Source organism: Strix uralensis, chromosome 1 (genome assembly GCF_047716275.1).
Source record: "Strix uralensis isolate ZFMK-TIS-50842 chromosome 1, bStrUra1, whole genome shotgun sequence".
In the NCBI taxonomy this organism is placed as follows: domain Eukaryota; kingdom Metazoa; phylum Chordata; class Aves; order Strigiformes; family Strigidae; genus Strix; species Strix uralensis.
In genome coordinates, this window is record NC_133972.1 from 52538604 (window position 1) to 52553343 (window position 14740).

General features: G+C 40.6%; 1 protein-coding gene and 1 long non-coding RNA gene across 2 annotated transcripts in view; one reads left to right on the top strand and one right to left on the bottom strand.

Annotated features, from left to right (window-relative positions):
* Window positions 1–6242, bottom strand: part of PRTFDC1 (phosphoribosyl transferase domain containing 1) — a 49578-nt gene extending 43336 nt beyond the window's left edge. The window contains exons 1-2 of the mRNA XM_074866365.1: window positions 6160–6242; window positions 1996–2102 (exon numbers count right to left, since the gene is read on the bottom strand). Coding sequence (XP_074722466.1) covers window positions 1996–2102; window positions 6160–6219 — 167 coding nt within the window. The 5' untranslated portion in view covers window positions 6220–6242. The remainder of the gene's footprint in view (window positions 1–1995; window positions 2103–6159) is intronic.
* Window positions 5419–7895, top strand: LOC141942642 (uncharacterized). Its single transcript, XR_012628691.1, has 2 exons — window positions 5419–5794; window positions 6715–7895. It is a non-coding gene; the product is annotated as an uncharacterized LOC141942642 (long non-coding RNA).
* The last annotated feature ends 6845 nt before the right edge of the window (window positions 7896–14740 follow it).

Here is a 14740-nt window from a genome sequence, read left to right on the forward strand (position 1 = left end):
GCTCAGTGCATTATTTTCTGTAAACACTTCGCTGGAAAGTTCTTTGATAGCTTTCTGAATTGGATTAGTAATTTCAATGAGAGTGGACTTCTTGACAGGATGCAATTTATCCCACGTCTCAAAATACATTTGTCGTATTTTTTTTTTCTCTACCCACTGTAATATGGGAATCCATTTCCCACTACATAAATACATTGAACTTTAGAGAAATCTACACGTGCATGTGCCAGAGAAGAATAAGCTCTAAATTGAAGATAATATACTAGTTAAGAGCAAAAGCTGTCACTTCATTTTCACATCTTCGTATTTGGAACGCTCAAGTAAATTCCATACAGCAGTAATTAGTATTTTTTAGATTTGAAAAAGAGAAGGTATCATCAGACCATCTTGTTTGACCTCAAATATGTAATTCCTTTTACTGATGTAAGAATGAAGATTAGTAAAAGACTTTCACTTCTTTTACTGAAGATCAGTAAAATAGTCTTTTATCATCTTTCAGCGAGTCTGAGAGTACTGGGGAAAAACTCTCATTAAGAAGAAATATTTCTCTGGTGATTTTCATTTTTTTACATTCTTCCTCATATTGTCTGAAGAGCTGAAATTTACAAAAATTCCAAAGACCACTTTGTATTTTTGAAGAGTATGAAGTCCAGCACAGACAAAAACATACTAATTTCAATTTTAAAATAAAAACATACCAGATTTTAACCTATACTTAACTGCTACTAACAAGAGAATTTTCTCAAGTGCTGAGCTTTATTCCTATATGAAAATTTTGCATGATCACAATATATTCATTTCTGTGTCCTTTTCCATTAGAACAGAATCAGTCTTTTCTACTAAAGTAAGAAAAAACAGTGGAGTTCATCTGCTGGAATACAAAAAACAACACCGGAGTTCAATGCTTACTTCAAACAAATTTATATTGAATTCTATGAGAACCGAGGTTATAACATATTTATTTGAAAAGAGGAATTAAAAGCCATTTAACTCTAACCAAAAGAGATAAAAAATTCAACACAATGGTAACTGAAAAGGCAATGAAAGGAAGCTTGTGTTTAAAAACAAATACAGGAGTCATAACACTTCCTTATGACGGATGTTTACAATCTTCTTTCAAGGAGTTTCAATAATTTCAGTACTTGCAACCAGCTGTTTAAATGTAGTAGGTAGAAAACGTCCCATGAAATTCCATTCAGATATTCCCAATAAATACACTGTTGAAAACTACCATTTCCATTTTGTAACTTTTTCATAAGATCTTTAACAGCATGTCAAAATAGCAGCTGAGCATGAACACTGGGCTAGACCACCACAAATGCCAAAGCACCATCAAATGCCTACACTGAGAGCACATAGGAACTACTACAAGGTAAGGAATGAGGTGTGATCAAGCCTTCCCACTGCCACCCTCCAAACCTAACATCTGGACCCAAACAGTCCACAATATACTTTTTGGTTGTGCTGAATGGCAGAAGTCAATGGTGCAGTCGGGAACCATTAGGTTAATCGGCATTAATGATTTGTACTAGGGAGTTGCCCAAGTTGTACATAATTGAATGTAGTTTATTCTTTTTTTATATTAAAAATGATGGTGAGAGTGCAAGTGGGACACTCAGGTATAAGTATAGACAAAGCTTTGTACTCGTCCTTTCACCTTCAGTTCAGCTCTCTTGTAATTTACGCTCCAATGCCAATTTCACTCTATGATCACACTCTCCTTTTTGCGGGACCCCTTGTCTCAATGCCCAAACCAGAAATCAGGTGAAAAAAACGAGACACGGAGTTGCAAAGGCAACTACAAGTCTAGCATTCGCTAACCTTCAAGCATTTATTTACTTTCCAAATTAAATAAATAGAAATATTTTTATAATTGCTAATATAATATTTTAGGACAAATGTTATATACACACTGTCTGTGGATGACAGGCTTTATAAAAATGAATAATATTACTCACCGAAGAATTTATTTAATAACATTCAAACTACACATACCTGTCAACAATAATGCCGTGAGGTATGAGCACATATTCCAGATCTCCATAGTAGTGTTGAGGATAAGTGAACAAATCCAGACTGTATCCGGGCCAATTGTCTGAAATCTGCATATCAGAAAGTACTGTTAAGAATGCTTCATGGTGTTTGGCAATACGTAACTGATATAAAATCAGTGTTCTAGTACATTCTGTTGGCTGAATTAACCATATGACATACTCTCTTCCAGTTATAATTTCCTATTTCACTTTTCCTAATAAGTAATTTGCTCCTCAGTATATCTCAGAAATCAAATGCTATGGTTTCTCCCCACAGAGTGTGGGAAATTTCACCTGAAATTATGAACAACTACATAGGAGGAAATATTTGTTACCAAACTAGTGGCGAGTCAAAGTTTCTTACTACTTTCAAACTCAAAATGCAAATGTAAGAAGGGATTCTCCAACAGGAGATTCAGACAGTGGGATTAAATTATAAGTCATAAAATCATATATTTCTGGTTTAGAGGTATTTTAAAGTTGCACATAAATAAATTAATATTCTACAGATGAAACAGCACAAGGGGAGGATAAATTATGTGGTTCATGGATGGTATCTGTACAAATCAGTGGAAGACTGTACTTCTTGCCAAAAGTGGGATTTTTAATTTAGGTAAGTCATCAAAGGTGATTGCAAATTGTTCACATCTCACCTCACTATCAGCTACTCTGTAAATCCATACATTTATAGAAAAAATATTTTACAGATTTAATGTATCTTAGTTTCGTAAGTATCCGAAAACAACAATGAGGAGATCCCACAGCATACAATGGCAGGAGAGATTTAGTAGGGAAAAAAATCAGCCAACAGGCAAAGGCTGTAGAAAGCTATGAACATGCAAAGTCATCAGCACAAGAACTAAGCAAACTCTAAACCAATAATTTTCACAATTTCTTATGAAAGACAACACCTGCAGATTCACAAGGTACCTTGGAATCATTACAAAGCTTTGCTTCAATATTGGTTCAGGATAAAAAGCGACACCTAACAGGTTTTCTTTACAACCATGTTCCTCAAGTTATGTCTTTCTTCTTTCTACAGCTTGGCCACATTAACCTTGAGTAGAAGGATAAATGGTGAGAAACTTGCCTCTGTAAAGCACATGTCTTAATGGCATTTCTGCTAAATATAGCCTTTAAAGGACCATCACTGAAACTAACCTCTGTTTATGATTTCATAGAGTAGAACAATAAACCATGTCTCAAAAATATCTAGGCTAACACAACATATTTGGTGTTGAGCTGCTCCTCCACACCTAGTCTTCTTGAATTTAGGCATAGCCCTGCCTCATGCTGTACCAAAACAGTGTTCTGCCTCATGGATTTTTGTTTGGTTGGGGTTTTTTTTACATACTCATTGACAGCTACAGACACCTCAGCTGTCATGTTTTCTTAACTCTGCCCAGCAGTTCCTGTATCAAAAAAAAGCTATTTGTTGGTAATTACTACTGTACATTTGCACATAAAGAGCATGACTCGGAGATCACTGGAATCAATGACAGCTTTTCCCCTGACTTACACAAAAGAAAACACAAAAGAAAAAAGTTACTTAGTTATGTTCCTCACTTCCATAGAAACAGGAGATTATAAATATCCTCCTTGGGGAGGTTTTTAATTAGAGGCAAATCTTGCTCCAAAAACACTCCTGCAGAAGGCCTGGGAAGCCTATTTTCCCATCTTCATTTTTAATACATAGGGGTGGATTATACTTTTTAAACATTTTGTAGCAATGAACTGTCTGGCATGATTTTGTTCAAAAGTGGTTTAACATAAAATGAAACAATTTCATATAGTGCTTTAAATTGCATAAGAACTATAAACACCTACTAAGAACCCTTGTCAGTATTGCTTACTTACGCATTCTCGTCAAAGTGCACATTTTTAGTGTGATGCAGAAGACCAAACTAAATGGATGGAAACTACTTCAGAATTCATACAAACCAATAGCTTTTACTTAGGTTACAGTAAGTCCTTTATGAAACAGGATCAGGATAAAATTTTGATTCTCCTATCTATGCTGGTTCTCTTGAATAAAACATTAACTGCATCACTTTGCAATAATATAGTTCTCATTTACAAGAGCTCACTGGCATTTGACAAATAAAATTAAATCCACGTGTACTTTCTAATTAATTATTTTTCTAATATGATAAGCCTATTTCATTTTCGTCTTTCTTTTGAACAGGCACTTCCCAACAATAAGGCTTAGAAATTCTCATTTACCCTAAAGCTATTCACACCATTATGCTATAGGACAATTTTCAAGTAATTAAATTTTTATGAGTATTCTGCTTGTGAATTTAAAAAAAGTGCAATTATCCTCAGCATCAAAAAATATCCATCTCAAATTAAACTCAACTCCTATTTACTTCTGCCTTTTAGCCCTTCAAAATATGAAGGAAATATTTGTGATTGTTTCAATAGAAAGTATTCAACTGGATAAGTAAATATATCTACTAAATACACTGGTACACAAGTGTGTAAAAAAAAGTGAAAGACAGAGCTATTTTTAAAGTTCAGGCTTGGCATGTTCAAGCAGCCCAGCTGGAATTCTTCAGTAAGTCTTTAAAAAGTTGGTGTGAATGTATATAAAAAGGAATACAAATACATGGCAATACCCAAAAGCATTCCCTTGAGGCATAAGAGAAAAGCTGGAGACATTCAATTGCACCACCCTTGGAAGAACATTGCTAGTTTCGTTGTCTGGCAAAGTGGGTGCATGTGAGGTCTGAGCACAGTACTTGCTTCACAGCAACAACAATCTGGATTCTGCTTTGGTAAGTGAGTGAGCATCAAGCGAAGTCTGCCTTTTGTAAACTTAAATCATACTGCACTGGCCTTAGTTCTGGTTGTTTTTGGGGGGATTGGGGAGCACATGCATCTGAGTGTAGCAAGCTGAAGAAATGAAATCAGAACGAACATGGTTATGAGCATTCACCTCCTCCTTTGCAATATCCTCACGTTGCTTTGGCACTAAACAGAGTCACCCACTTTAAAAAGGTCATTTATTACACGGGTGTCAGGAGAGGCCACTGGTGCACAGTGGTTTCAGACAGAGCTCAAACATACAGTGCTGGGTTTCTCAGGCAGGGGGATGGAGGGGACGCTGGCGTGGACAGGGTGTAACTGCTGCCTACACGGCGCTCCCAGCTCTGGGCCACGATCTGGGTGGCTGTTCTGCCACACGGTTAAAATCCCAGTGCCACATAAAATAAGAACATAGCTCAGGTGGTGGCAGTGATGGTATCTGCTTCACAGAGAATCTGGTTTGTCCCTCTGAATACGGAGCATATTTGTTCTTTTTTGTGTAATATATTCAGCCACACAGGTACTCAGAACGTCCTGCCAAAGTTCGGGGGTTCTCCCACCACCGCAGGGCAAGGGGCAGCCTAACCGCGTGCTTTCGGTGCTCCCAGATCCTGGGAGGCCTCTAAGCATGTCGGTGGGAGCCAGACAGGTCGGGATCCCGGGGGCTCCTGATCTCAAGTACTCAAGCAACCCGGTGAAACGCAGAGCCACAGCCACAGCCACAGCCGCCGCTCGGGATCATTCAGCACCGTATTTTTACGGCGGAAGCCAAAAGCCCGGTGAAGCCTGGGGAGCCGGCCGGCCTGCCCGCCTCTAGCCCGGGGAGCCCCACACGCCCCTTCCCGCCGCAGCCCGCGGGCCGGGCCGGGCACCGTCCCCCTCCGGCAGCCCGCGCGGGGCTGGGGACGGGCGCGTGTGGCGGGAGGCGACGCCAGAGCGGGGACCAGAGCACGGTGAGGCGACGCGGCCCAAGCGCCGGTCGGGGGAGCCCGGAGCAAGCGGGGACTGTGGCGGGGGGGGCCCGCGGGCGGGAAGGACGTGAGGGGCCGGGCGGGGGCTGGCGGCGGCCTCGGGGTGGGGGCCGGGCAGAGGGGCGAGGCAGGGAGCGGAGCGGTGCCGGGGCCCGGCAGGCGCGGGGGGTCAAGCACAACGCGCCGAGGGAGCGACGGCCTTGGGGGAGCCGCGCTGAGCGGCGGGCGGGCGGCGCGCGGTCGGCGGCGGCGGCGGGCGGGCAGGAGCGGCGGGGAAGCGGGGCGGGGGTATCGCGCACCGCGGCGGGCGAGCGGCCGAGGCGGGCCGGGAGACGCTCTGCATTTACCACAATGCCGCGGCCTCCACCGCTCCGCGCCGCCGCGCCGCTCCCGCCTTGCCCGGCCATCTTCCTGCGCGCCCGCCCGAGGGGCTGCGGCGGGGCGGGGCCGGGCCGGGCCGGGCCGGGGAGCGGGGCTGGAGCCGCGCCGGGGGCCGGGCTGGCTGCGGCGGAGGGAGGCGGCGGGGGGCCCGGCGGGCTGTGGGGTGGGTGCCCGAGGGAGCCGGCCCCGGGGCGGGGTGCTGCACCCCTGGGTTTGGGGCCGGTCCCGCCGCCTCCCTGAGGGCCTGCGGTGTGCCCGCCGGGGCTCACCAAACAGGCACTCGGCAGCTTTTCTTACGCCGTGACGAGACGGGCTGAACTGCCCTTGTCTGTGAAGTGGTACGAGATGAGAGCAGCTCCAGGCATATGTGCGGCTTGAAGAAGCCGGCACTAGCGACGGGCTGGCAGGGTGGCAGGAGGGTTTGGACAGAGCTAGGTGCGAGGCCTGGGCTGAGTCAGTGGATAAGATTAAGCTGGTGTGGTTTAAACTGATGTTTTAACAGGTTTTTGCTTATACTCTAGGGAGAAAAAGGATGCTAGAAAGCAAACTTCTAATAGTTCGTTAATCTTTTGCTGACTTCTGAACTGATGCGCCTTCTTCCCCACCACTATGTACATGCTGGAGCAAGCTGTGTCGTCCCGATGCCTTCAGCCCACCGCCACGTTGCTCATGCTGTCTGTCCAGTAGAAGGAAAACAGATCAGGAACCACACAGCCTTCTGCCACCCCTCCCTTCCAACTCTGTTAAAATTATTGTTAATATTTTGTTTTCACAGCCTCACAGATGAGGATTGTTTCTTCTATTGCGTTGGTCTGATCATTGTCTACCTTTACATTCCAATATAAGAAGTTCAAATTTGGACTTGATCTGTCCTTTTTGTATCCTGTCTCTCGCGAACAATGCTGACAGCCTGTCAGTCCACTGTGGGTAAAATTACAGCTTTTCTTTCTTAAAAGTGAAAGTTGGGTATGATTTCTGCCATTCCTATACTATAAACTATACTAGAAACTATTAAAGGAAGAAAAAGTTGCTTTTAGGGGAGACCTGGGCATAATGAAATATGTCTAATGATACCTGAGGGGCTCTTACCAATGAAGTTGGAAGACGTTTCAATTCGTTACACTGCTTTTCTAGAATTTAGTCCTGGAGACTGGTAGGTCACAACTTAGATGAATCCAGAGAACGCTATGGGTGTGCCTACACTAGGAGTTTGGTGTCCACTGTGGGCTGGTTTTTAGGTGCATCCTGTTAGTGCACTTACATCAGAACTGTTAGGACAATTAATAGCTTAGGAATCTGGTGTTAAGAAGGCTTCTATAAATGAATCACCAATTAAAGTCTGGCTAAGTACTAAAGCAATTGAAATTTATCTTGTGATAAATGCTTTGTTTCTTGAAGTCAGATCTGTTTGCTTTTTGGTGGATTAAGGAGCTACTCTTAGAAGAAGTATCATTACAATTGACAACATGTCTGAAAGAATAGAAGACAAGGCTTACAAAGTGAAAGAGGCCAACTCCAGAGTATGTCTGCCTCGGAAGTGATGCCTGTATATGAAGACTGAGGTATGCTGGAAAAGAATAGTTCCTGTTCACAGTGCTTTAAAATAAACTTTAAAATAAACTGTAAGAAGTATTGAATTTGATAAACAGCATATACAGATTTGTACAAACCTATATAAAGTAAATAAAAAATGTTTTTGTGAAATATATAGATTTTCATAATGGGCAAAATCCCTAAATACTTTTGCATTTCAATTGCACGTCAACATTTCATACAGCTATTGAGAAAGAAAGTCTAATGTTTCATCTAAACTTTGGGATTAAATGCTACTGATTTGTACCCACAATCACTTTTCAAGATTTGAAGATTCTTCTTGCTTGGAGGTGGGCAAGAACCCCTTCTAAAGCCCATATTTGCACTAAAGCTAATGCAATCTGATTCAGTTACCACCACGATACAGATAAAGCTGGTGTTGCATAAACATCACAGAACTGGGCTCTATAGTTCTGAAGCTGTTTGTATTACAGCTAGAAACTCAGATTAATTTTGCCACTGCTGTATGAGTTAGTGGTTTCTTCTACCTTTTGGACTAGTTGGGTTACTATTACGGAGTTTTCTGGTTTTTTTAACCACATTCTTTGTTAGACCACTGCAATACAAGAGATTGTTCTAATTACCCTACAGACAGAAGCTTAACTATTTGCAAAAGATTAACATGAACAAGATACTAGAAAATAAATTCCTCTGGCATTCTGCTGAAAAACTTAAGCAGGAAATGTTTGTTCTTCCTGTCAAGGTTGGACAACTGCATTTTGTCAAGTCTTCCTTTTGGTATTCTTCTCTTCCAGTAATTTTACAGTTAAGAAGTGTAATGAAGTGTCATGTCTTGGTAATAACAATAAATAAGAGTATGGAAATGGAAATGAAAATTAGCTGGGGTACAGTTTGAAGGGTAGTACTGCTATCAGCAGCCACTGATCCAATCCACAAAGTTGCTCTTCTCCATGTAAGATTTTTTCATTGGCATAAAATGTAATACATTTTTTTTAGTTCTGTTGCAAATGAGACAAATTCATGGTTCTGTAAATCCACAGAATTAATAGAGACCAGAATTAATGAGGTTCTTTCTGTAGGATGGAAATGAAGCTGCTAAGGATTTTGGTGTGGAGGTATATGTAGTTACTGAATGTTTACATTGGCTTTATACAGTATGAACTGGTGTAGAATGAATGAATTTTCAAAACCTTTTTTAATTAGGACCAAAATAAGATTATTTAAAATATGATATTGGGGCTTTAACTGTGAAGAAGGCTGTAAGCATTCTGAAGAATGTTCCTATTACCTTTGTTTAGCTGTTTGTTTATAAACTAAAAATAGGAGGAAAAGAATAAACACTTTTAGATGTACGACCATGGGAAATGATCAAAGGAGGAAAGAACAAAGAAAATAGGGTAGATCATACTAACAAGTAGGTCTGAGTAGATCTGGACACATAGCCAAAAGACATAAAGGAGCAGATGGAAGAAGCGACACACAGAGAAACAAACCAGAGTTAAGACTTGCACACAAATCCCTTGTGGATGTATCTTGGGCCTTTACAGAATGAACTTTATAATTTCAGTTACACATCTTTTCCGCGCTTACCCTGTTACTGATAAAAGCAGGACGTGTAGTATCTACCCTTTCACAACTCTAATGTAAAGAAATATTGAAAACAGAAGGTTGGGAGCAGGGATGATATATCAAGAACGCAGTCCAAGACAAACAGTATCATGGGGTTACCTGTTAGCCTTTGCAACTCCATTATGTATTCTCCTCCCAGGAAGTTATAAAAAACATTTGACAACTCTGTTTAATATGTAAACACCAAAAACAGACAAGAAGAGCATGAAAATCCAGAATATTACAAGAGGTATGGTTTACCTAGGTAGAAGCTTGCCAATTAGAGAATGAAGTAAGAGCTCTTACTCTGGTTCTGCCTGTTGCTGCAGCTGTTATGTGAACAGCAGGACTGTAAACAATCTTATCAAACATAAACCTTCATTTCTTGGTGGTTTAAAGGTAAGCAACCCCCCTAGTTGCAGAGAAAGACATTTCTGGGTAAAATGGTCACTGACAAGAATATTAAAGTCCAGCATACACAGAACTTTAGGGCATGTTGAAAGCAATTCTAAATTGCTTTCATATCCAGTTTTAATATAGCAGAACTTTGAGTTCTTCTGCATTACCTGAGGCAGTTACCCAGTCCATAGGGTGGCTGCTGAAGACCCTGAGTGCAGCAGAACATATTTGCCAGACAGTGTTACAGACATCTGGGAAAACATGAAGCAGTATTTCAAACCGTTCCCCTACATCAAGAATTTAGGGAGACCATAGGAAAAGCTGTCCAATTTGGCAGAGCTAGGTAGCATCCTATGATGTACAGTAGTATAGATGCTATACCTCCCCTAGTATAGATGCTATACTTCCCCCTTTGTGACTACAACAACAGCAGGTGACAGAGTGGCACCGCAAGTTGGAATCTAGCTCCTGTCCACCTTCAATTTCAGCAGAATTAGCACCTTAAGGAATTGGAAAGTTCAGCTTTAAAGCAACTGCAGCATTTAAGATCCCCAAGGGAAGCTCAGGGCTTTTAGCTATCAGAGCTAACCTGTACTGAGTCTGCAAGACTGACAGGCTTTGAAAATTAACTACGATAACTTTGATAGCAAGAAAATGGCTAAAGGCTGCCATTCAAGATGTTAATCTAGTTTTTAATTTTTTAAATCAGTGTTAGACACTGCTTGACAGAATTCTGGGCTTTGACTTACTTGGTCTATGATAAACATCTTTAATACAAAACTACATTTTTGTTTGTTATTAATCTCACTGTGCCAGACCAGAGCAGCGAGAGCTTCACTTTGCAATTTCCTGGCTCCTGAAGATACTCTTCCTGCTTTTCAGGTTCATGTTATTAATCTAGAGTTCTTTATAGCTGAAATAAATGCAAACAAAAATTTCCTCTCATCCTTTACTACTAGAATAAACTTTATTTCCCTCATAATATTATGCAAATATTTCCCCTAACCAGCTGTTGAGAAGTATTGAAGTTTGAATGATAAAGAATTATTTTCAAGAAATGCTGCTCACATCATATCCTATGACAAATTCATCATGGACAGCCATGAACACTAGTCAGGGAATTGTAAATATATAGAGGGTCACACCCAGTGTCATGAATTTAACCATCAGAATTTGTTTTCTTTTTAAAGGATGTTGTTCACTTGGCTTCCTCCCTCTTTTCTTTTTCTTTTTTTAATAAACCATAGCAAATTTGAGAAAATCTGCAAAACAAAAGAATTCTGAGTGTTTTAAACAAGTAAACAAATCACAGTTTAAGGACTTTTTTTCCCCCCAGAATAGCTCAGTCGTCTTTGATGTGATTTTGTATACTTCACAGCTTGCCTAGAATAAACATTGCAGTAACAAAAGCGTATTGAAAAGCAGAATCTGGTCCAGCAAGTTCTCCTGTAGCGTGGGCATAGGAACGCTAAATGTTTATGGCCGGCCAACCCCAGCTTTGTTGCTGCACAGAATGACCTGCTCCCTAAGGGTGCTGGAATGCTGGATTTAGACCAGCAAAATTTTATTGTTTGTATAAAAGACAGACCATTCCTCCTGAGCAAACAGCAGAACGTGGTTGTTTCTCCATTGTGCAGTGCTTGGGGCCACATGTTGAACACTACTGAAATTTTTTTCCTCTGAAGAGAGAATTATTACATTGCTTCCTCAGCTTTAATATGGCCCTCAAAGCAATACAGGAACAGTTCTAGAGGTACTTGTCTATCTTTACAGCAGCTCTGGGAATCAAAGGATTGAGTCACCTGATTTTTGTATATGGGGTCTCTCACCCAGCAAGAGTAAATTAAACATTCATTAATTTTGAGTGACCAGTTTGAGGCAATAGCTTTCAAACTAGTATACAGTGCTGTCTAGGTTCAAAGAATAGCTTCTAACTTTAGGCACACATATCCTGTATTTAAAACATATGGGCTCATACTGCAGAAGTCAGGAACCCCCAAAATGACAAATGTAGTATTAATGGCTACCAGTGAAAAAGACAGGTATAAGTCATTTACCATTGCATTTCAAAAACATTCTATGACAAAGACATGAATAAATCATATTGCTCCAGGGAATAAGTTAAGTGCTTTAAATCTCATTTCTCTTCCTTCAACTCCTGCTTTCCTGTTGCTGAAACAAATGAGATGAGGGTTCTTGGAAAACAGATCCTTTTAGTAAACAACTTGAATCCGTTCCCTTTATTGCACAGTCTTAATTCATTCCCAGATGATCATATTTATTATCATTATAAGCACGTAGGAGCTGTACTTACAGACAAAAATTTTATTGTGTCAGATACTAAGCAAAGAGAGAAAAATGATCCACATGACAGATAACTTAGAATCTAAGCCTAAAACAAGAAACAACTGGCTACAGTGCCAAGGGAGTTCAAGGAAACTGCACAGGTCAGAGAGATAAGCCCTAATCTCAGCTCACCAACAGCTTAGCTCTTGTTAAACTTTTGGTGGGGCACCATTGCAAAGAACATTTGAGGAAGGATTTGAAGACAAAGTTATTCCCGTGTTTGCATGTTTGTGTGAATTTCTCCATGCTGTGGAGGCAGGCAGGCATGGAATAATGAATTAACAACACAGGCTAGTACTGTGACTGAACAGTTCATCCTCACCGCAGCATCAACAAGACCAGCTGACATGAATGTAGTCTACTATTTGCCTATGTCTACTTGGCTACAACCACTTGTTGGAGGTACAGTCTAGAAAAAAAATTATGTTTTTTATAACTTGGTGAAATGGAAGTCACATTTACTTCAGCACCCTTTAAACAGTAAAGAAAAACACACAAATGAGAAACTCAGCTCACCTTGGATTCCTACCATAATGCCGCTGCTTAGCCTGGAGGATGAACACCCTGAATTTACTCACATTTTATTTACATAACATCACATAACAAAAAGGAGCTGGAGCAAGATTAAAACAGAATAAAAAAACCCCAACCAAACAAAACAATCTAGGCATTCAGCAGTCAAGTATACATCATTACCTCAGATATCCACTCGTGGGGAGAAACGGCCTCCTTAGCTTGGTCAGGCTCAGTATGCCTCTAGTTGCTGGACAATCCCAGTCAGCTGCAGGGCTCAACAGCTGGCTTCCTTGACTATGGGAAAAGTCAGGCAACCTTAATAATAGGTTTTGCCACCTGTCTCTCCTGTAATTATATTATTAATATTATAAGCATCATACAGCCGAGGATGAAAGTGTTGACTTGGACTAGCATTTATCTAAGACTCCCATTACTCTGCATATATGTGAAATTTTCTTATCTGAGAGAAGTCTGCCCTCATTAGGGCTGAAATTGTTAGATATGTTGTTTTCCCTGAAACGTGTTCCAGTGAAAGAACTAGATTTTAGTTCTGTGGCAGAGCGATCACAGCAGCTGTTTGTGATGCCAGTTTTTTTACAAAAAATACACAAAGGGACAGAACATGCCCTCCTACAATAAAGCCAACCTACAAAGACTTAAGGAAAATTAAATCAGTAAGGCATTTCTCCCATATTAGTTCTCCCACAGAATTCTGCCCTTACTGTTTCGTGAGGGGAACGAGGTGACCCCTCTGCAAGGAAGATTCTGAGGAACTGTCCCAGACTTAGTCCCCAGGAATGCACGCAGAGCCCAAGAAACCACTGTGCTTTGAGACCAGCCACATGGAGCCCATATGCTCCTGTCAGATCTGATGCTTGCTCGAGGCAGCTCTATCGGAGCCATACAATCAGGAACTCCCTGTGTTTGTGACGATGCCATATCTGATCCCTTCCTTCCTGGATATAAATAGTTTCATTCTGAAGAACAGCCAGTGAGATATTTATCATAATTTCATGTTGCTATTTTTAAAAAATAGATACACAGTTTTGTCATGCACAACTTCCAACAGGAAATATTTTCAGTTTGTGGCAACATAACTCTTACTGACCAATAAAACATTCATACCGTGTTTAGCGACGGTTATCCAATTTAATATGGACCATTTAAAAATACAATTGATAGTTATGAAGTACTAGAAGCATTTTGATGATTTTCTTTCTCATTATTTCATTGATTATCAGTAATTGACTAGTGAATTTAGAAAACATTTCAACTGGTAATGCTACTTTTTAGCCTGTGGACAGGCTTGTTTCTGTAAATATTTAATATCTTTTATGAAGGAACGATTGAATCAGAACAATTAAGTTTACTCACCTTTTTGCTTTAGTTACACTAACAGTACCTATTAGTGGATTCATGAACATTAGACCTTCAATTATTGGCATTTACTGAACATACAAATACAGAATTACATTCTTTGGATTCTGTAAATTTATTTTGTCAAACTTCCCAGAGAGAGTTAAAGGGTAAGAATGTTATCCTTCCATGTGTATTTTCAATGGTTTTCATTATATTTTCTCCATAATCAGAATATACATCAAAATAGGTCATAATCTCCCCAAAGGGTGACAGAAGCTATTCACATGTATCAAGAGGGGAACATCCTGCGTGGCAGCAGAGCTACCTGCAAAGAGCTACATGAGGTTTATGCAAAAAAACCCCACAGCAGTTTTGAAAGACACTAGTGACAGCCCACTCAGCTACAGAAGTGCATTGGCTTTAGTCTCTCCCTCTCCTGTTAAGCAGGAATACTTTATGCATCCCTTCCCGTTCACTTCCTAACTTCCCAATAATATACTGATACCCTTCTGCCAATTTTAAAATGCAGTCATTATTACTGGTGACTGATGAATGTTTCCAATTGTGGTCTAGTTGCCTGTCCCAAATTTTGGGATAGGCTATCACCTACTTGCATTTCCATAAAGTCAGCACTGATGATAAATGGAAGAACCAAATCCAGATCCTCAACTGAATCAGCCAAATGGTCTACGAGTAACTAAAAGCTGAGTGTGCATGCTGTTTTGGAGTCAGATCTAGTTTTTTATTTTAAGCCATAAGAAAAAG